Source organism: Podarcis liolepis (assembly GCF_965112155.1).
Source record: "Podarcis liolepis genome assembly, chromosome: 11".
Lineage (NCBI taxonomy): Eukaryota > Metazoa > Chordata > Lepidosauria > Squamata > Lacertidae > Podarcis > Podarcis liolepis.
This window is the reverse complement of record NC_139565.1, coordinates 37,919,717-37,940,435: the sequence shown is the minus strand read 5'-3', so window position 1 is coordinate 37,940,435 and position 20,719 is coordinate 37,919,717. Positions and strand designations below refer to the sequence as shown.

General features: G+C 40.0%; 1 protein-coding gene across 4 annotated transcripts in view; it reads right to left on the bottom strand.

Annotated features, from left to right (window-relative positions):
* Positions 1-20,719, bottom strand: part of JMY (junction mediating and regulatory protein, p53 cofactor) — a 44,377-nt gene that overhangs the window by 18,626 nt on the left and 5,032 nt on the right. For all 4 annotated transcript variants that reach the window (XR_014517059.1, XM_083465226.1, XM_083465224.1 and 1 more), the window contains exons 2-4: positions 12,161-12,334; positions 8,655-8,805; positions 6,565-6,734 (exon numbers count right to left, since the gene is read on the bottom strand). Coding sequence is in view for 3 of the 4 variants with exons in the window: in XM_083465226.1 (XP_083321352.1) it covers positions 6,565-6,734; positions 8,655-8,805; positions 12,161-12,334 (495 nt within the window). In the remaining variant the exon portion in view is untranslated. The remainder of the gene's footprint in view (positions 1-6,564; positions 6,735-8,654; positions 8,806-12,160; positions 12,335-20,719) is intronic.

Sequence of the window (20,719 nt, the reverse complement as noted above, 5' to 3'; positions counted from 1 at the left end):
TTAAGAACTTTGCTTCAGGATGAGAACAGAAATCGTGCTCTGGCGGCGCGGCAGCAGCAGGAGGCCCCATTAGCTAAAATGGTGCTTCAGGTTAAGAACAGTTTCAGGTTAAGTACGGACCTCTGGAATAAATTAAGTACTTAACCCGAGGTACCACTGTATTTTAATTACGTCATTGTGATTTTATAATTTGAATTTATTCTGTCTGAATTTTATAATTTGAATTTAACCGCCCTGAGACCTCTGGTTATAGGGCGGAATATAAATTCAAATCAATCCATCAATAAAATAAAACAAAACTATTTAAAGGTATTTTAAATGAAAAAGTATACTAATACTACATAAACCTTAGCTTCATATGCATCATCTAACTCTCCCCACTTTATTCAAAGGGACATATCTCCAATATGTGGATAATAATATTGACCTATATATATTGCAAGCCTTTTGGAATGACCGAAATGTACATAAGCAAACTGAACCCTTGATGTGAGCTGTAAAAATGCTAAGTGTAACTATTGTTTTATAAAACTAAAGACAGCCACACAGAAATTAATTTTCACACCGAAAACCTTATTGGAATAAAACAAGGGCTGAAGAAAAACAGGACACTTTTTTTCTTCTGCTCCATGAAATACACCCTCACTTTTGGCAATTTTTCAGACTGCAGAAATGGGAACAACAGTATTTGTATAGAGGGAAGTCTCCCTGGCACACATTCAGGTGCCCCGATGCACATGATGTTCCCTTGGCACTTGAATTTCAGGCAGCAATGACATCACAGAACGGGCTCTTCACAGCCCCCAGAGGCCGCTGCTCTGGTACCAATTATGGCAAAAAGAAAATCTCCCAAGTAAAACAGTGACACTGCCACACAATTATTTTCATTTCCCCTTGCTAATATTGTCGCACAACCAAACCTGACTAGCTACATGATAGCAAACAAGGAAGCAGTTGTGTTTATAAAGAAGAAGAGGAGGAGGAGGAGCCAAACCTGCTGTGAACCTCTCTGAAAGGTAAGCTTTGGAGAAATCTATTGAAGAATTTTTTACCAAAAAAAGCCCTATTTTTACAGTAAGTGGGAAATGTTTGCCTGTGAACATGCAGTTTAGCCCTTAATGCAATGTCCTAACATTCTATTCTAGGTACCTACGCTGTTTTACACATTTAGAGAACTACAAAGACTACTTGATGATTTGGTGTTTCTGGCTGTCATCACAAAGACAAGGCCTGGCAGCTGAACTGCAAAACAGGATCTGGTATGCCTCCAAGAAAACTCTTCACTGTTCCTTTCACGCTGTAACTACCCATATTCTATGTATTTATATACAAGTGCTTAAAGGAAGAAACTAACTGTGCTCATGGGTTTAAAAAAAAATAGTTTAAATGTATTTGGTATCAAGTAAAATAGAAACCCAGTCTTGTTTTCTTTCCTTGCATCAAAAGTCTTTATCCACATTGTCAAATTAGGACCCAAAATCCAGCAGGGACTGCTAAATGATGCAACAAGGGACAAAAAAATCCCTAATTATGTTATTAACAACTTTTATGAGTGATAGAACTACAACAATGGTCAACATTATTTCAGTATGCCGTTTTCAAAGAAGGGACCCAAATTTTAAGCACAAATAGTTAAAGCAGAATTATCTAGCAAAAGAAAAGCACACTGGAAAACGTTTAAAAAATGACAGCATATAGGACACTATGGCAAGATTGCAAAGTGTAACACAGAGAAGGAAGAGATATCAGAGAACCATCAGTTCCCTCTATACGGCATGACACAAACCAGAGGTCCAAGAACCAGAGAAAATATCCAGGACCAGATTTAAAAAGGCAAGTAAAGGCTGCCAACAGAGGCAGATCCAAGGTGGGCCTGGAGTCTTCCCAAAGGTATTTTAGAAGGAGCATTCATAGCAAATATCCAATGATCCATTCTCTGGATAATGTCTAGGAGTTCTCCAGTACCACCATGGGATGTGCCAAAGCTCAGCCCTTGAGGACGGGAAACACTCATCTACCCATGAAAACTAGGAAGCAGGAATAACCCTTTAAAGTACCTTTCCCCCAAACATTGCCTCAGCTAAAGCATTGTCCATTTTATGCTTGGTAAAAGTGGTTGGAGTAGCCCATATAGACCTTGCACATTTCCAATGAAGAGGCATTATTTGAACAGGCAGCAGAGGTAGTTGCAGCCCTAGTAAAAAGAGCAGTAACATTAGGGAAGAAGAAGAAGAAGAGTTTGGATTTGATATCCCGCCTTTCACTCCCCTTCAGGAGTCTCAAAGCGGCTAACAATCTCCTTTCCCTTCCTCCCCCACAACAAACACTCTGTGAGGTGAGTGGGGCTGAGAGACTTCAAAGAAGTGTGACTGGCCCAAGGTCACCCAGCAGCTGCATGTGGAGGAGTGGAGACGCGAACCCGGTTACCCAGATTACGTGACTACCGCTCTTAACCACTACACCACACAGGGGGTGAAGGGAGATACTAAGCCTCATATGCTGTAGTGATTCAGGCACTGAACCATCTAGATTCTAGACCGTGTAGAGAAGGACATCTTTTTACCCAAAGTTATGGAATGAAAGATGAACAGAAAGTCAGATTTCTGAATTAGCTAAGTTATTTAGAGATATATTGTGAGAGCCCTTCAAACATCTGGTTAATGCCTTGGCCACTCTAATGAGAGAGTTTAGGTAAAAGGAAGAGAGCAATTTTCCCTGCAAACAGTGAAATGAGGAGTTCACTTTAGGCAGGAAGGGAGGCTCAGTTGGCAAAAATACTGAATCCAAATGAAAAATGCAAAAACAAAACAAAACATCCTACCCACCCAAAACTATTGGGCAGGACCTCAAAAAATCCTCCTGTTTGTTCTGAGTTCCCAGAATGTACTCAGTCTTGTGGGACAGGAGACTGGACTCCCTGTGCATTGAATGAGGCTAGTTCATTCTCCCCTACACCTTCCTCAGTTGATCTGATGTATTGTCCATAGGCTATCATGGGTGAAGGCAAAAGAGGCTGCCAAATGAGGGGAAACTAGATGGTCTTTTCCAGAGCCCCTAGGGGCAATATTGAATCTAAAACAATTAGGGCAGCCAGTGGATGAGACCAGAGTGGAACTTGGCCCACGGCAAAACTTTGATGCTGGAAATCAGGAGACCAAGCACGTTTTGTTGGCTAGATTGTCGCAATTAAAATGCATCTTGTATCTTTAAACATTGTATTAGTCAGTTGGCAACCCCAGTAAGCAGAAGCACTAGAGCCCAACTTGTGTATTTGATAACCTTGTAAGTACATGTTTGTTAAATAAATTTATGTTCAAGCATTACATATAATGCTTTTAAGAACATGCATCTTATCTCTGTATTCTATTATATCATTTTGAGAGTTAAAGTTGCATTTTCAGTTGGACTGAAAATTTGTTTGTGAACTTTGCAGAACAGAATGTAATAACTTTGATAAGAAATAATACAAGGAAACCAGGAGTTACATATGTGTTTTTATACGAATGATTTCCCTTAAAGAGGGTTAAGAAGCAAAGAAACAGATGTAGCCTAGCAGATGAGCGAGCTGGCAATGTGGACTTTGCTATAAACAAATGGAAGATGTTCCTATGCAAGCATAGAGAACAATATTGAAACAATTCAAACCTCGATCTTGGCAGAGATGAATGATGTTTTCACAAGCCAATTGAAATTATGGATTCTATGAGAAAGAACTTTTGTATGCCACAACACATGACTATAAAAACAGTTCTCTCTCAATATCAACTCAGAGGAAATATGGGGCAGAGACACCAGTGGTGGAGAAGATCAAGTAGAACCGAGAAGGCCAACTGGAAGAAGCCAATTGGGAAATGGATTACAATTTGAAGAAAGGATTATAATTCAGAGAAGATTTAAAACTGCAGAAATCCAAAGAGGCAGCAGGTATCCGCAGGCCTGATGTTTTTCCTATTTTTTTCTTACAGGATCTCTAGCTCAGGTCCTTGGGGTGTGTGAGTTTAGAGTTAGTGTGCTGGGTAGGGTAGTATCTTCACTCCAACTTCTATTTCCCTTTTCCTCCAGAGTCAATCTTCACAAGGGAAAGAACACCTCACTGGGTAAGTATTTTTAAATAATAAAGCTTTGGGCCTTCATTGTTGGTCTGTTTGTTTGTCCTTGTATTCCCTTGCAAAGGAATACCACAGGCTGCCATCTTTGCATTCCCTGTGCAAAGAAATATCCTGAGCTATCTGTTTTTCAGGCCTGATCACTTTGACACACACACAAAGCAATGCTGTTGTTCGAGGTTTACTATCCAATTCCATCCCCAAACTGTGTTGTAACAAGTTCCTCCCTCGCTTGAAGCAACAAAGGGGACCTGACCAGCAGGTTGTCTAGATAGGAATAAATGTGAATACCTTGCAGACTTGATGCAACACCTTTACCATCATTATCTTGGTTAAGACTCTGGGCAGTGAAGCAACACTGAAGGGTTGGGCTTTGAATTGAAAGTCCCTAGAATTTATTTTCAGCAAATACTATTACACAATAAGGATGGGTGTATGTTTAAGAATCCCCCTCTCCCAGAAGGCAAATGTTAAAACTTTGCAAAGTAGCGTAAGCATGTCTCCTGCTATGTAAGAGCTAAAGACCAGGCATTCTTTAAGGATCCACAGTACAGTCTAATTAGATACAAGTCTCTTTGCAGTTAAGTGGGTACAGGATGGCAGCCTAGGCTTTGGTTTAGGTTTGGCACTGCGGGGCGGGAACAGGGTTCTTGTACCTTTGACAGCTGTATGGTGGGCATAAATTCAGTAAGTTAAGCATTTTCTAGAATAGAAATACAATTAGGGGAAAAGCTTCACCATGACAGTACTCCCCCTTAATTTTCTATTACAGCCCTTCATGACAACCTGCAACAATTTTGTGACTGATGCCCCCAGCACTCTCTCAAAATTCAAAATGTACCACCGGTCCAAAAAAGAACTGGTGACAACCCCAATCAAAGTCCTTCCTGGACAGTAAGCCATAGCCGAGAGACATGGGGAAATGGAAACTGTTGACCTTTGGGCGAACACCTTTCTTTTACAATGTGTTTTAACTACTTGTTTAGACAGGTGGGAAAGACCATCCTTAATCTGCAGAAAAAGTGTGTGCTGCCCATGGTGGCTTAACAATCCAGCCTCCTGAGAGGGCGAAAATGAAAGGCAAATAAATCTGTCCTTCGCCTAGGAAGGAAGGAAAGAAGGAAGGACAGTCTAATACAGAAGTGCTAACTGGGTGCTTGGGGCTATGGGTGCACCAAAATTTGTGGGTGCCTGGTCCCTTCATGGGGAATTTTGTGGGTGCCCGGGCACCCAGGGAGTTGGGACCCATGGTCTAATGAATCAGCCTTGATCCAGAAAGGGGTATGTGTGCAAATTCTATGGCAATAATCATGGACAGGAAGATTAGGTTTCTGCTACCTGAAGAGCGCTGCCTCTTTGGTAATTGACGGAGGGTACCACAATCAAATCCTGAAGCTAAGGTGGTGTTTGTTGACTTTGCTGATCAAACAGGACAGCAAGAAAATCTTCTCTTTTCCCCACCTACATTTGCTGCCTCATCAATCTGTCCTCAGTTAAAACCATTGGTAAGAAGGAAAGTAGACAGGGAAAAGAACTGGGGAGAGCTGAAACAGCAGTTTTTACATTTCTATCATCTGACCTGTCTATTAACAGCAGCCTTAATCCATGGTTATACTGAAGGCCTGTAGCTTGTCACCCAGAGAATCTATGTATATAATAGCATGCACATTTATTTAAAATAACTAATGCACTAATTCACAACAAGCACGTTGAAACAACTTGTGTGCTTCAAACTTCCAATGAATTACTGAAGTAGTATTTACTTGCAGGGGTAGTTTCTGCAGTAATGCATGTCTGGTAATACATTTCAACATGAATAAGCACTTTCTTTGATAAATGTCCCTCAAAATGTTCAAGAGAATCAGAATCAATTAAGTGAGAAAGAGACATAAGTCAGATTTTGCAGTGAGTCAGTTGTACAAATCAGTTCATGTTATTCCTTTTAAAATGGAGCTCTGGGGAAAAACAGAAAATGCTCAATATTTTTCTATACTGGCTTCAAATGGAGACTACAGTTTTAAATGATGCCATCAATGTGTATGGCCACTTCACAGAGTTTTATAATCAAAGATTGCTCCTGACTCAAGAGCTTATAAGCTGCATTTTGACAACATGGAGACAGTGGGAAGAAAAGGAAGAAAGAAAATGTGGTGAGTGTCACAATAATCTAATCACAAATGGGGCACTCCATATTTTGAAGTGACTTTTTTCTATACAAGGATAACTTCCAAGTGGGGGGAAATATTCATACTATCTTGCCATTCAAATTTTCATAGAAAGTAAATCACAATTAGCTCCTGCATTCTTGAAAGATAAATACATTTACGTTTTTAAAAAAAAATCCAGTCCCTCCAATAAATCAATGTAGTAGTGGATTTTATATTGTTTTCAAATCAGTTTGAGCTAACAAGCCAATTTATTTTTGTCTTTTTAAAATCTAATTACTCTAAAAAATTACCTCTTCTTTTAACGCATGTTTCTTCTGTTCCAAACAGATTTCTTTTGCTCTCATAAGCTGCAAAGTCTCCTTAGACACTGCATACTGAAGCTTTTCCATTCGTTCCACTGCTGCTGCCCAAGCTGCCTTACCAAACTTTTTCTGGTCTGCTCGCATTCGATCATATACAGCTGTAAAAAATGATTTTTTAAAAAACAGCAGGTTTGTCATATATGGAAATGCTTCATATTTCATTACAAAACTTGGACTTAAGCATATGTTTGTGTACAGAAATAAAACAAAATCTTTATTGCTTAGCCAAGGGCATAATCCTACACAGGATCAGACAGAGAACTTTTACGGGGACTAAGGTTGGGCAGGTATGGACATAAATTAATTTATTGCCCCCTAAAGAAAAGGTATGGTATATCCAAAAGCTACTATATATTTTGGAAAATGGTTTGTATGTCTGTCCATTTGTTCTCTATACATTCGGACACCTTGGCACAAGAGTTTCCGAGGTGAGGGTGGCACTCTTTGTCAATGTTTGGACGCCAGACACCATTCTGAATCAAGATGGTGAACCAAAACATGAATTTGGTTGAACTTTTTTGGTATAGCTTCAGACACATCTCAACATAACATCGCCAAACACAGCACGAGGGTTCCTGAGGGCAGAAAACTTTGCCACTATTTGGATGCCATTTTGAATCAAGATGGAGGACTAAAACGTCACAATGTTTTACATATCCAGCAAATTTTGAATTAAGTATTTTCAGATAACCTGTTTTGCTGTTTAGTGACAGATCCTGAGAACAGGGATACATTTCACAAGGGGTTTACTTGTGAATGAACTATTACACTGTTTCTTATACTGCATCATTCTACAAATTAATTAATTCACAAGAACAATTAATTAATTAATTAATTCACAGGAACATTAATTAACAGGAACAGACTAACGTATATGGTAGAAGTTTACAAAATCCCTTTTCACTTTGTTAGCAGCCTATAGCAGCAGTAATGTCAAGATCTTTCAACATCAATACAATTTTCAGTTCGAACATACAAGTACTCAGTTTACAAATCGAATCACAAACCAAGCATATTTTTTAAAAAATCTAAGGGATCTCTCCAAATTTAGTGTGAAATCTCAATACCTCAAGACTGAGAAAGAGTTGAGTAATTGGGAGGCTATGAACACAAGAAAGAATCGGACAGAAGGATGCATAAATGAATATCAGGGCCTTCCAATCTGAGAAGTGGCTAGTACACTATAATGCATAGAAATACTATCCTAGGAGGAAGGGGGAGAAAGGTGAGGAGGAAGGAAATGACTCAATTAAAGCCTATACCAGCCCCTTTACCTACTGCTATGCACCAACGTGTAAATGTTTTTGAAGACTTTAAGGAAGGAAGGAAGGAAGGAAACTCTAAGATTCTAACTTTTCCAAAATGATTAAGCTTCAAGAACCATTGCATCAATCCACATTGTCCATATTGTACAATGGACTTTGTACAAAAGCAGCATGACTGTCTCCAAGGAGGCAGCCCGCCATCTTTTTCCATACAATGTTCCTGGGAGATTCTCCGTTACAATGCAAGGGAAAATATGGCTGCCTCCCTGGGTACAATACCATCTCTCTCATTCTCTCTCCTTCTTTCCTTAAACAAAATCATGTTCCATTGCTAGCATGGGCAACACTGGACCCATTTTAATGCATTTTTTCTGGCCATCCCAGACGGCTAGTATGTGGGTTTTTTAAAATAAATAAATAAATAAACAAATAAATAAATAAATAAATAAATAAAATGTAATGTTAGACTTCATATTGTAAGTACTTAATGAAAAGAATGTGCTAAACCTGTACTGATTTTTATAATCCACATGGAAGGGCAGATTTAATCTATAGATGAATACATGTGAAAAGTGACACAAACCAGAGGAAGTCTTATTTGTCCATCTCTACTAGCAATTCATAAAAAAGCAATGACAGTGCTTTGAGATAAAGTAAGAAGGTGCAGCTATAAGACCTTGGATCATGTAAATAAGACTTCCTCGTTCTTAAAAGGCCTTTATTGGAAAACATGAAGTAGTAAAACTCCATTACCTTTCTGTGCTTTTGCTGTTATTTCAAAATATTTAACAGTGAGGTCTTGAATAGAAAGCACAGCCATGTGGGCCTTCCGCTGCCAGTCTGCATCTTCTTTTTGTAGACTCTCAATTCTTCTAGGTCCCAGGTAATCATTCTCTATGGATATCTGAAAATAGATCAGTCCATTATATCCACCACCAAAGCTTAAAGGCTACACAGAAAACTTCAAAAAGTTAAACTGTCTAACAATTATGATATGGATGAAATCACTTAACTGGGAAGGACAGATGAAGGATCATGTGCTTTCTGGAACTGTTTAGAAATAACTTAGGGAGATAAATCTCACAAGCAAATGTTTCCTAAATTATTTGCTCTTAGCTACTAATCTGAGTAAGCATTACAGCATGGGTAAATCTTCATAAATTTGCATTGGATCGAAGCATGAGAAAGGGACTTTTTGAAGTGACAAGCTCAGTCACAGCACAGTCATTTACTCTGACATCTGTTTTCTACCAATGGGAGGAATCAGGTAATAGGATGAGAGCCATCCTTGAGATAAAGGTTTGGAAAGGTGAACAATACAGCTTCTTGCTGAGAATTCACAAGCAATCAAAGCTCCCACAGAATGCTACTGTCTGGAAGGAGAAATTTCCAAGACATAATTTGTACTGAGAGGCACTCTGCAAATCAAGTATCACATGAGCAGTTGCGCACAAATCCTACCCTACTTCTAATGAAAAGCTTTTGAAGGGGTCTGCAATTGTAATATATCACTTTTCTGTAGGGAAAGCATGCTTAACTTGGGCTGTTTTTCCTCACAAATGAAAATGATTAGCATGTTACTACGGATAACATGCCATTCATATATTAAAAGCATATTTTGGCATATCTCCCAATCTCTACCCCTTAAATGATCTAACTGATTTGGTTTGAAGAGATTTATAAAAAGGCGTATTAGGAAAGCATTCTTACTCATTAAACACAATTATACCCTGTGTTCCCTATCCTTAGAACACTATAAAAATGTTAGAGTGCCTAAATTTTTAACTATTCCTTGTACAAAGGACAAGAGCAAAATGAAACATCAACTTATCTTTGCTTTAACAAAGGTTTTATTACACCGGTAGGTGAATTCGCACTACGGAAAATTTGATTGGCTGGTTCACAAAGTACATCCACGGAACTGTCTTTTAAAGGGTATTAGTGTTGTTTCTGAATTTTGTACATGAAATGTGCTTGCATGGCTATTAAAATTTAAATCCAACTTATAAAATAGACTCTGGTGTCTCCTACATGATTTCAGCCTTTGTTCAAAGAAAGAGGCAACTGCGGGGAAATACTTTGAAACATGTAGGCCAGTGGTTTTCAACCAGTGTGCCATGGCACCCTGGGGTGCCCTGAATGATAGTCAGGGGTGCCATGGGCAGCACCAGCCTCTGACCCTCTTTCCTCCTCTCCCTCTTCTGATGCCCTCCTGCGTCTCTGCCTCCCAAAGGCTTGCACGACTGTTTATTGCAGCAGCCCTGGCTACAAGCTCCCTAGGCAAATAGTGCCTCTGGGGCTGGCCAGGGGGTGCTTCCCAAGCCCCTGTGGGGAAGTGAGGAGGCACCTCTCTTTGGGGCGGAGGGGGGAGGCTCAAAGACCAGGGGTGGCAGCTGTGGCTGCTCAGAGTATGCCCAAGGAGAGGGGAGAGGAGAGGAGGCTGAAGGAACACTCCAAATGGGAGAGGTTCAAAAAAGGGTGAGAGGCTACGATCTCTGCAAGCAAGGGGTAACATAACTGGGTTCCTGAGTCCCACAGGGGTGCCGCAGAAAGAATGTAGTTGGTCAAGGGAGCCGTAGACTCAAAAAGGTTGAAAACCTCTGATGTAGGTGATTAGCTACTAAAGCACAGTGCCCTCCAGATGTTGTTGGACTATTACCCCCATTAGTCACAGTAAGCGTGACCAGCAATTAGGAATGATGGGAGTTGCAGTCCAACATTTGGATAGCACTATATTGGCTATCCCTGTGCTAAAGACTCAAAGCCCATAGCTGAAAGGTAGAGCTAGAGGTGTGTTCCATCTGCCCCAGGCAAACTTTTTGAAAGGTAAAATAACCAAGCATATTGAAGAACAAAGAACAGGCTCTGCTGAAGTGGAATTGACACTCAGACCCTGCTTGTGGGCTTTCCATAGGCATCTAGTTGACCACTGTGAAAACAGGATGTTGTATGAGATGGGCCAATGGCCTGATCCTGTTCTTATGTCCTTAGAGGCGTTTGCCTGTAGTGGCTGTATGCAAAAGCGGTCAGGTGCAGAGAGAAACATTTGCATATATCAAGAGTTCTCATATCTGAGGCAATGAGGGTAAACATAACTCAAATGAGAAAGGGGGGGGGGGTACTTCACTGCTCAGTCCCTTGCCCTGCCTTGCATAAGTCTTTGCTCTAAACAGTCACCTACAGCATGAAGCTTCTTGTGTCAAGGCGCTCAGGGTACACTTAGAATGACATTAGGACAAAGCACTTCAGTAACACCTCAGGTGGTTAATGCTTCATTATAAGAAGAGTGGTCCCTGCCACCTTGTAGGAAGCAGTCATTAGATCAACTCTAACAACATCAGAAGCCCTCCTTCGATGCAGACTATTGTAACAACTATAAATATCAACAACTATCAGCCAGTCACAAGTTTGGGGGATATTTGGGGATTCCACAGGTGGTAGAGCAGAGCTTTCCAAACTTGTTGCAACACATTAGTGTGTCGGCTGCAGTGTGTAGGTGTGTCACGCAAACGCTTCCCGCACTACTCCGGGGACCGGAAAGGGGTTAGTTTAACCTCTGGTTTGCTAGTAAAACTGAATTAATGTGTCATGAAATGATGCATGTCTAAAAAGTGTGTCACCAACATGAAAAATTTGGAAAGCTCTGTGGTAGAGGATCAATTTTAGCTTTTATGACCACCATTAACTAGCTGGACCCATTCTGATTTGGCACCCAAACACAACTATATTTTTACACAGCAGGTCAGTGGCTTTTTATTCTTCAAGACTTCTAGTCACTGGCCTGTGGTTCTGCCATTTTCAGATGTTCACCTGACTTTTACTAGATCTCTATTCTGCTGCATATGGCTGCTGCCACCTGTACTGTTTTTATTGTTTTAACTGGGCCCACTTTTATTCTAAGTCACTCTGGATATTTTAACAGGAAAGCAGCACAGAATTTAGATCAATCAATAAAAGCAATAAAAATACGGAATTCCAAATAAAAATTCCAAACTCTCCAAATTCATGCCCTAATTATAGATCATATAGATAAGACAGGCAGAACATACAAGTAAATACAGAACTCAAACTTTCAAGAATTTCAAACAGAACCATCACAAGGTGATTTGAAAATGACCAAAATTTCTAAAAGACAAAAACAAATTATGCATAAACACATGTAACACCTTTTAAGATTTATATACATTTTATCTTCTTTGTTATTTTTCAAAATAAATAAATAAATAAATTTAAATTATAAGATTTATGTTAATGTGTACCTTTATCTGCTGTCTTCTGAGCATTGCAAGCTCCCTCATATCTCGGAATGGCTGCAGTAAGTACTGATAAAGTTCTGTAGTTGCTTCAGCAAGAATGCTATATGCTTCATCTTCCATTTGATATAGTTCAAGCAGCTCTACCATGCTTTCTGTATTCTTGTGTTTCTCTAGGAGCTAAGTAAAGAGAAATAATAATACATCAAAGCATAAACACATTTTCCTGCTATCAAAATGCAACCAGATATAATGACTAACATTTTCAAGTTTTGTATTCTGATATCTCGGTGAATAGCACCAGTATCACTTAATCCTACTCTCTCTCTTTTGCATAAAGTTATAAAACTAAAAAAGGGTTAACAGGGCAATCCAACTTAAAAGCAAGCCAGACTGAATTCAGTGAGGCTAGATAAGTGTGGTTAGGATTGCAACCTAAAATATTTGATCTCCAATTATATGTCAACCATGTAGGAAGTACACAGTGTTAGGAAGGCATTCGAAATCATGGTCTGACAGAATGAGAGGAGTCTGAAACAAGCAAATCTCTGGCTGGGCTCCAGCGCCTGAAGTCCCTCATCCTGTCCAAGTCAAAAAATAAGCTGGCATAAGCCCCCTAAAAGGGGTCTAGTGGCACAAGGGGAGACTTACTCCTATTCCAAACGCTTTCCACTCAGTTGTGACCTAGCAACCCAGTGGAAGTTACAGTGGCAAAAAGGCTAGAGTAAGTCATATTCTACTTTAAAGTCTTTGTTCCCCTCTGCCAGGCTTGGGCTGGCTCAGCCAGCAGTAGCTTCACTCCTAAATGGCTTTTGAAACAGGGGTAAGTTACACCAGTATAATTTACCCCAGTGTAAATTACACTGGCTTCCTTCAGTTGGACTGTTACGCCCGTATATGACTTACAATTCTATCTTTAAGATTTTTTTTTGTCATTTAGCAAAAGACATACCATTAGGGACATGGGTTGCTCAGTCCCTGCTCCTGCCAACTTAGCAGTTCAAAAGCATGAAGCGCAAGTAGATAAATAGGTACTGCTCCGGCAGGAAGGTAAACGGCGTTTCCGTGTGCTGTTCCGGTTCGCCAGAAGCGGCTTAGTCATGCTGGCCACATGACCCAGAAGCTGTACGCCGGCTCCCTCGGCCAATAAAGCAAGATGAACGCCACAACCCCAGAGTCGGCCACGACTGGACCTAATGGTCAGGGGTCCCTTTACCTTTTATACCATTTCTACATTGAACTAAGTTTTTTGTTCTTTCTGTAATAATAATAATAATCCATCCTGTTTTAGAAACCTCTGCAAACTAATTTTATGTAGAAGTAGTGTATATAATATCTGTTCTGCATCATTTCTATGTTCTCTACAATTTTATGATGAAATCTTCCTAAAGTAGGAAACCTAGTTTGATAAGTAGAAACTAAGAAAGCCAATTTGTTTTTCTAAACTGTCCAGAGCTTGAAGATGTATAGTTTGTCTGTAAATATTTAAGACGTTGAAATATCTCACTGTTAAACAAATAGTAAAATATAAAAATACATAGCACGATCTACTCCCAAGAAGGTACAGCTGCCCATGCACAGAGGGACTGCCACAAATCTTAACAGAGTGCGCTGTTCGCACTCCCATCACCTTGTGGGTGCGGACAGATTTGCCACACGAAGTACACTAAACATGAGTAATTTGTACCAGGCAAGGAGCTGTGGGAGGCGGACAGAAGCCTCCCATTCCCAGTAATGGCTTGGCAGATTGCAATGTGGGGGAGGGGAAGAAGTAGGGAACTGGGCTCCACTGAGTCCCATGCTGACCTTTTTGTGTGCCTGCAGCTGTGCTCATGAAGAGGTGGATCATACTTTTAGATTAGAATCAGGAAGAAAATTGAAAGCACATTGAAAGCACATTTCCCAACTTCCCAAGAATCCCAGGAACTGTAGTTCTGTGAACTGTTAGTGGTATATTACAGCTACCAGATTTCTTTTTGTGGGAGCAGAAGGCTTTAAATGTATGCAGCCCCAGTTTTTCAGAGGCCAGGTCTACCCAGCTCAGTAGACTCTGCATCCAGGCCTCTCAATCAGGAGATGTACATATATGCAGATATTCTCCAACACTATGTAAGCAAGTATATACTGTACCGCTTACCCCCATCTCATGGTACCAGAAGTGTTAGGTCCTTGAATGCAAAGTATGCCCAAAATCCTGCTCAGTCAAAGGACAAGAGCTCTTTATCTTTGTTCCTCCATATCCTTGTTCTTATCTTTGAATCAAGTGACTCAAACAACAAAGAATAGTGCAAACCATATTCTAAAACCCTGAACAGGAAACAGCTGATCAGAGAGTTTAACTGCCCATACTAAGAAATGCATAGTTCATATCAAGACAAAACTGGAATACAACTTCTCATGCTGTTTTATCTACCAATTGAAGTATAAAAACTCTGTAAGGCTATGCCTTGATGTTACTTATTTAAAAGTAAAGTGGAAAGTGTAGGTATAAGGGGAAAACAATGTCCATGCCCCTGGCTACTTTTTAATGGTTTTACAATATGTAATCAATATACAGAACTTAAAGAACTTTTATAAATGCTTACAGTGGAAATCTTTTCTGGACAGTCATTAAGCTAAATGATGCCAAGATAAGCATCTGATGGAATCAGAATATATATTCCAAGATAAAAGATGCAAGAAGATACTTGCATTTATTATTTGCACAATATTTCTTTTATATTCTTCAAAGAAATATCAATTAAACTAAGGCTGCAACTGACAGAACTGCCTGGCTAGCTCTGCTCACACAGCAGGGCTTTTGTCTTTTGGCTCCTCCCCGAAGCAGAAGTACAGCATCTTATGACATACTACTTGTGAAATTAAGTAGAGTTTATAAACAGCTTGCAATGTGGTGTAAAGGTAGAGGGAAATTGGGACAAGGGAGTGGGAATTAGGCAAAAGTGTGCTGTGTACACAAACCCTCCACAGTTGTACCCACTGAATAAAGTAAATTGTTACACCAGCAATTTATGGCCTTAGGCTATTATATGCTGCAGTACCATGTTTTAAAATGAAAGATGAGGCATAAAGAACTTCTCTAAAATATGCAAGGCAAATTTGTCAGACCAGAACACATTTTGTTTAATATGACATCTGTCTGACCCACATGGCAGCAACACTCCTGAGACATTATTCATTACTTTTTATCCCATCCATCATCCATCCCTCCATGGAACTTAAGAGTGGCTTTCTACCCTCACAAAAATCAAGGCAGAGGAATAGAGACATGTCTGAGGCCACACTATTTGAACCTGGATTTTATACTTCCAACCCTACTTATGACCCACTGTTAACATATTCACCACTTGCTTTGACTACCTTGCTGAGGTAGACAGAATGTAGGTTATACTATGCTCTCAAATACTCTATTATATTACTATTTGTAAATATCAATTATTTTTCACTAGTAGCAAAAAGTAGACATACAGTGGTACCTTGGTTGAAGAACAGCTTAGTTTATGAACAACTTAGATTAAGAACGCTGCAAACCTGGAAGTAGGTGTTTTGGTTTGTGAACTTTGCCTTGGAAGCAGAACATGTTCTGCTTGCTGTTGGGTGTGTTACATTTGTAAATTGAGTCCCCTGCAGCTATGGGAAAGCAAACCTTGGTTTAAGAACGCTTTGGTTTAAGAACAGACTTCCGGAAAAGATTAAGTTTGTAAACCAAGGTACTACTGTATATGGTAACTAAAACTGTGAGATCACAAACTTGCATCATAAAATAAAGCAAGGAATGTACACACTTAAACCATACCCCATAACCCTCCAGATCAGAGCTATCCCACTTCTGACAGCACAGCTGGATATGATGCAATAAATTTCCCTCCCTTTGATTTCCAATGAAGGGGGTATTAAAAATCCCCACTATATTGAGGACCACCAAACATGGGATATAATGTTAGCACCAAATCACCAAATAGGACCACCAAGCATGGGATATAATGTTAGCACCAAACCTCCAACAGGAAGACCATAATTCAAATAAGACATATGACATGGAGTACAACTCTCTGTCCTGGTGTTACACTATTTAGAGCTGCAAAGGAGAACTTTGCACAAAACTGTCCTCAGAATATTCTGGGACATTATTAACACTTCTCTACCTAGAACCCTGAGAAGTACTCCTGCCTCAGGACTCTCAACACAAACAGCCAACACCCCACTTCACAACTAGGACTGGTAGGCTAAGCAGAAGTATAACTTCAGAATCCTCTCCCTTGTCTCCTACCTACCCCTTTTGCCATACAGTGGTACCTTGGGTTAAGAACTTAATTCATTCTGGAGGTCCGTTCTTAACCTGAAACTGTTCTTAACCTGAAGCACCACTTTAGCTAATGGGGCCTCCCACTGCCGCCGCACGATTTCTGTTCTCATCCTGAAGCAAAGTTCTTAACCTGAGGTACTGTTTCTGGGTTAGCAGAGTCTGTAACCTGAAGCGTCTGTAACCTGAGGTAACACTGTATATGAATATCAAATCTTGTCTGAAATGTACTGCTCTAATGCTGTTCCCTACTATCAACAGCAGGAAGCAGTGTCTTTCAAGCAGAGGAGAGGCACTTATTCTCATACAGTTAAGCTCCCAGTTGGCAAAGGCCAGGCACTCTGTCCCCAACCATCACAACTGCTGGCCAAATACTCATCAGCAGTTTGGCTTTAGAGGAACAACTGCATGCATGTTCTGGATTCCACTGCAACCCCCAAGGGATGGATACACGGTAGATACAGAGATATGTAGATAAACACACACACAGTCACTGCATTCCTCTCCTTCCCACATGAGAGAGGGGAGCCTGAGGCATTAGTGCTGTCTAAACATACAGGTGGCACCACGCCCTCTGCTCCCACCCACGTACAGCCACTGAGTATCTAGATTCAGGAATGATGAGCGCCGACTGAGGTCTATTGCTCATTCTCCCTGTCTCTCCCTTTGTTCTTCACAGTCTCCCCCACAGCTACAGGATTAATTTTACACCCTGTTCTATGCAGGTCCCAAACGAGATCTACACCATGACCAGCAACAGTGACCAGGATGTTCCAGTTATTCCTCCTCCAGTTATTCCTCCTATATCTTAGCAAGCTCAATGAGTGACAGTCATGCAACAGGCAAAGATGTTCCTACCAATGGCGTTCTTGAGATAGCTCAGGTGGAAGAGCGTAGCATACTTAATCTCAGGGTTGTGTATTCAAGCTCCACGTTGCAAAAGATTCCTGTGTTGCATGGGGTTGAATTAGATGACCCTCATGGTCCCTTCCAACGGTACGATTCTATGATTCTAAGCATAGGGCTGATGCTGGTGCCATGAGTGACACTGAACCTAATATGCTGCTATCTGTTCAGCCACTGTCCAAGGCACAGAAAACTTGCAAGGGTGACTGATAGACATGCGTCTCTTCAGAGTACATTTCATCCTGGATAAAAAGGCATTGACTTTGCACAAATTTTTATCTTGTAACAAATATTAGGTGGCATTCTTAAACATCTTTCCACAAAAACACATATCCAAAAACTTACTGTTTACAATTCCAAACTTACAAATGGATTTCAACAGCCCTGCTTGCAAAAGAAAATCCCAAAAAAGATTACTAGCTCAAAGAATTACTCTTTTACTGTATTTTTTAAAATGCCACTCCTCGGTGAGGAGTTTACTTTCATAGTTAGTGTTATGGATGCTCAATTAAGAAAAAGCTGAAGTCAGAAACCTTAGTATTTTTAAAAACATGGCCAACATTGTCAAGAATAAAAGGAAAAAATGCAGCTAATAGGGTCAGGATGCTCAAGGCTGAAATTGTACATAATATTGGGGCATTTTGTTTTGTTTGAATGACAGTTCATTATTTCTTTAAAGAAATAAAGTCACTTATCTACAAGAAGACATGTAGCTGTTAGAAATAGAAGGTCATACATACTGTACTAAAGAAATTTTAGAGTAAAAAAGGGTGAGCAACATAGTCCCTAGCCTACAATACCATTTTCTGGCCAAAGTCACTACCCACACTACCACCACTAGGCAGGCCTGTGCAGCACTTGTCTGAGGCCCAGGACAGGAGTCTAGTTAGAATAAAGCTATAAACTCAAACAAAAAAGCAGCCAGTCCCTGGCGGGGTTCCCCGACCAGCTTAGCCTTCTGAGCCCAAGGCAAGTGTATCCAGCTGCCCTGCTCCTCTGCACGGACCTGCCACTAGGCCCATAACCACTGACACGCACACACATGAAGGATGATTCTCCATGTCATGGGAGCAGTTGTAACAAGCCAAAGCCTAAATCTAGGCTCATGTGTCAGCAGTGGCAGATGACATCTTGGAAAAACTCAATCATCATTGGAATGAAAAATTATGGAATACTATTAAAAGAGAATCTATGTTCATACCAGGAAAGGGTTCAAGCAGTAACACTTTATAGCAAGAGAATTATTTAGATTAAAAGGACACAAAGTGCAAGAACTATAGAAACCCAGCCAGATGGGCGGGGTATAAATAATAAATTATTATTATTTGTTATTATTATTATTATTATTATTATTTCAGCTATTAATAAATCTCTTCATCTTCTTAGAAGTATACCGTTCTAAACCCAACACAGATGTTTTGTGAGAACAGGCTTCTTGTATCAGATCTAGGCACCCACAGCCTAACACATCTTCCAACAGAAGCTATTCTAATGTGTCTGGGACGCTCACATGCAAAGTACAATAAGAATAACCACCCCCTATTATTTTTCTCTATGTGGTAATTAGCAGTTTGCTCCTTTTGAATATTGCGATTCCATATAGATGTCAAAACTACTGGTAAGAGGTAACCTTCATTAATTTTGAAATATATCTAAGCCTTAGAGCATACGTTATGACAACTACGGAGATGCCACCAAAAATGCCAACCCCATTAGTGAGTTCTGGATAACATTTTGAAGTACTCAATATGTGGAATGCCACCATAGCACTGAGAGACTCCACATCTGTACGTACCAAAAGCCACCAGTAACATGATATGAGGGCATGGAGAATCACATGGTGGTAGCACCCCACATGATGCACATGGAAGTTTCATTGCTTCTGAAAAAAAACTACTCTTTTAACTTACACAGAACTGAGAATTTATGACAGATATGTTGGAGTAGTAGACTATTACAACCTAAGCTCAGTTTAAAACATTTCAGATGGAGATAAGAAGTAAGCAAAGCATTTTAAGGCCTACCGCCCACACACAACACAGTCTTTACCAATTTGGATTCTAGATTACTCTGGGCTTAATTGAGCAGAAGTTTTATCTTTTCTAAAGTACAAATGCAGTCATTAATGCCCATTCAAATTATTGATCCTCTAATAAAGTATTTTAATAAAGATAAAGCATTACAGTTGTTGTATAAAATAAAATGACTGCTCCTCACTTATTACATTGTGATTAAAGCTGCAGAAGGATAGATAAGGATGAAAAGCCTGGAGTTACATTTACTAGGGTTTTTTTAAAAAAGCACCTTGATCTACAATAGTATACAAATTTATACCTATTGAGAACAATGGGACTTACTGCTGAGTAGACATGTATGGGCTTGAACTGTAAAATCACAGGTAGAGGAAATCACTTGGCTACTGAGCTGTCCATCTTGATCCCTTGGGCATGTATAGTAGGGGAAGATGGGGCTCGTCAACCTGGGAAGGTAGGAGAAGGAAAACTCTGATCCTAAACCTCTGCTGCCTTGCACATTCATGACAAAGGCTTTGGGAGTAAACCCCAATGAAAAATCTGTAACTGATCCTTGTGCGACATTTTTTGGGAGAAAAAAAAGACTAAGGAATAAACCCTACACAAATCTGGAGTAGAATACAGTTGGATGGCGCCTTGTATGCCTCCTTCCAGCAACTCCAGCAGTAAAGCTGGTGGCAAGTGTATTGCTGTGCTTTCCTTTGGACCACATCAGCAAGGCCAAGAGGGCGGACTTGTCATCTGGGCAGCCAAAGACCTCTCCATACACACTGCCCAGCCTTGTGCCCCAAAGAGGTCACTTCGGTGCTGTGAACACAGCGAAAACCATGTGGGAGGCAGCAGTTAGGAGTTACCAGTCTCTGCAGCCACAGAGGGCACTGTGATTTTCCAGTGGTTTGACTTCATAGTGAAGAATTTAAGCAACTTATGTTTTCTTTTTAAACATAAATCTCCTGTGTGGGAAGATAGACCAGAATTCCGCTCCCTTTGTGTGATTGGCCTTTTTTAAAATTACTATACTTCATTTTAGCACAAATCATAGCCATTCTTTTATTTTCATGCCTTGAAGAACATTTACGGTGAAGTTCTCATATTTTATTTGTTTATAATTTTGAGCTTTCCAACCTGGATTCTAATGCACTGCCTCATTAAAAAGCATTGCATACGATAATTTAGAAAGATTTAGAATTTTACAAATAAATCTAGTACAGTACTGATCAGAACAAGTTTTAAATGTTGCAGAGTTAAACTAAATGATATATTAACCAACTGAACAAAAGACTGGCAGTGTTAGCACTCTAAAACAATAAGAATTTTGTTCAA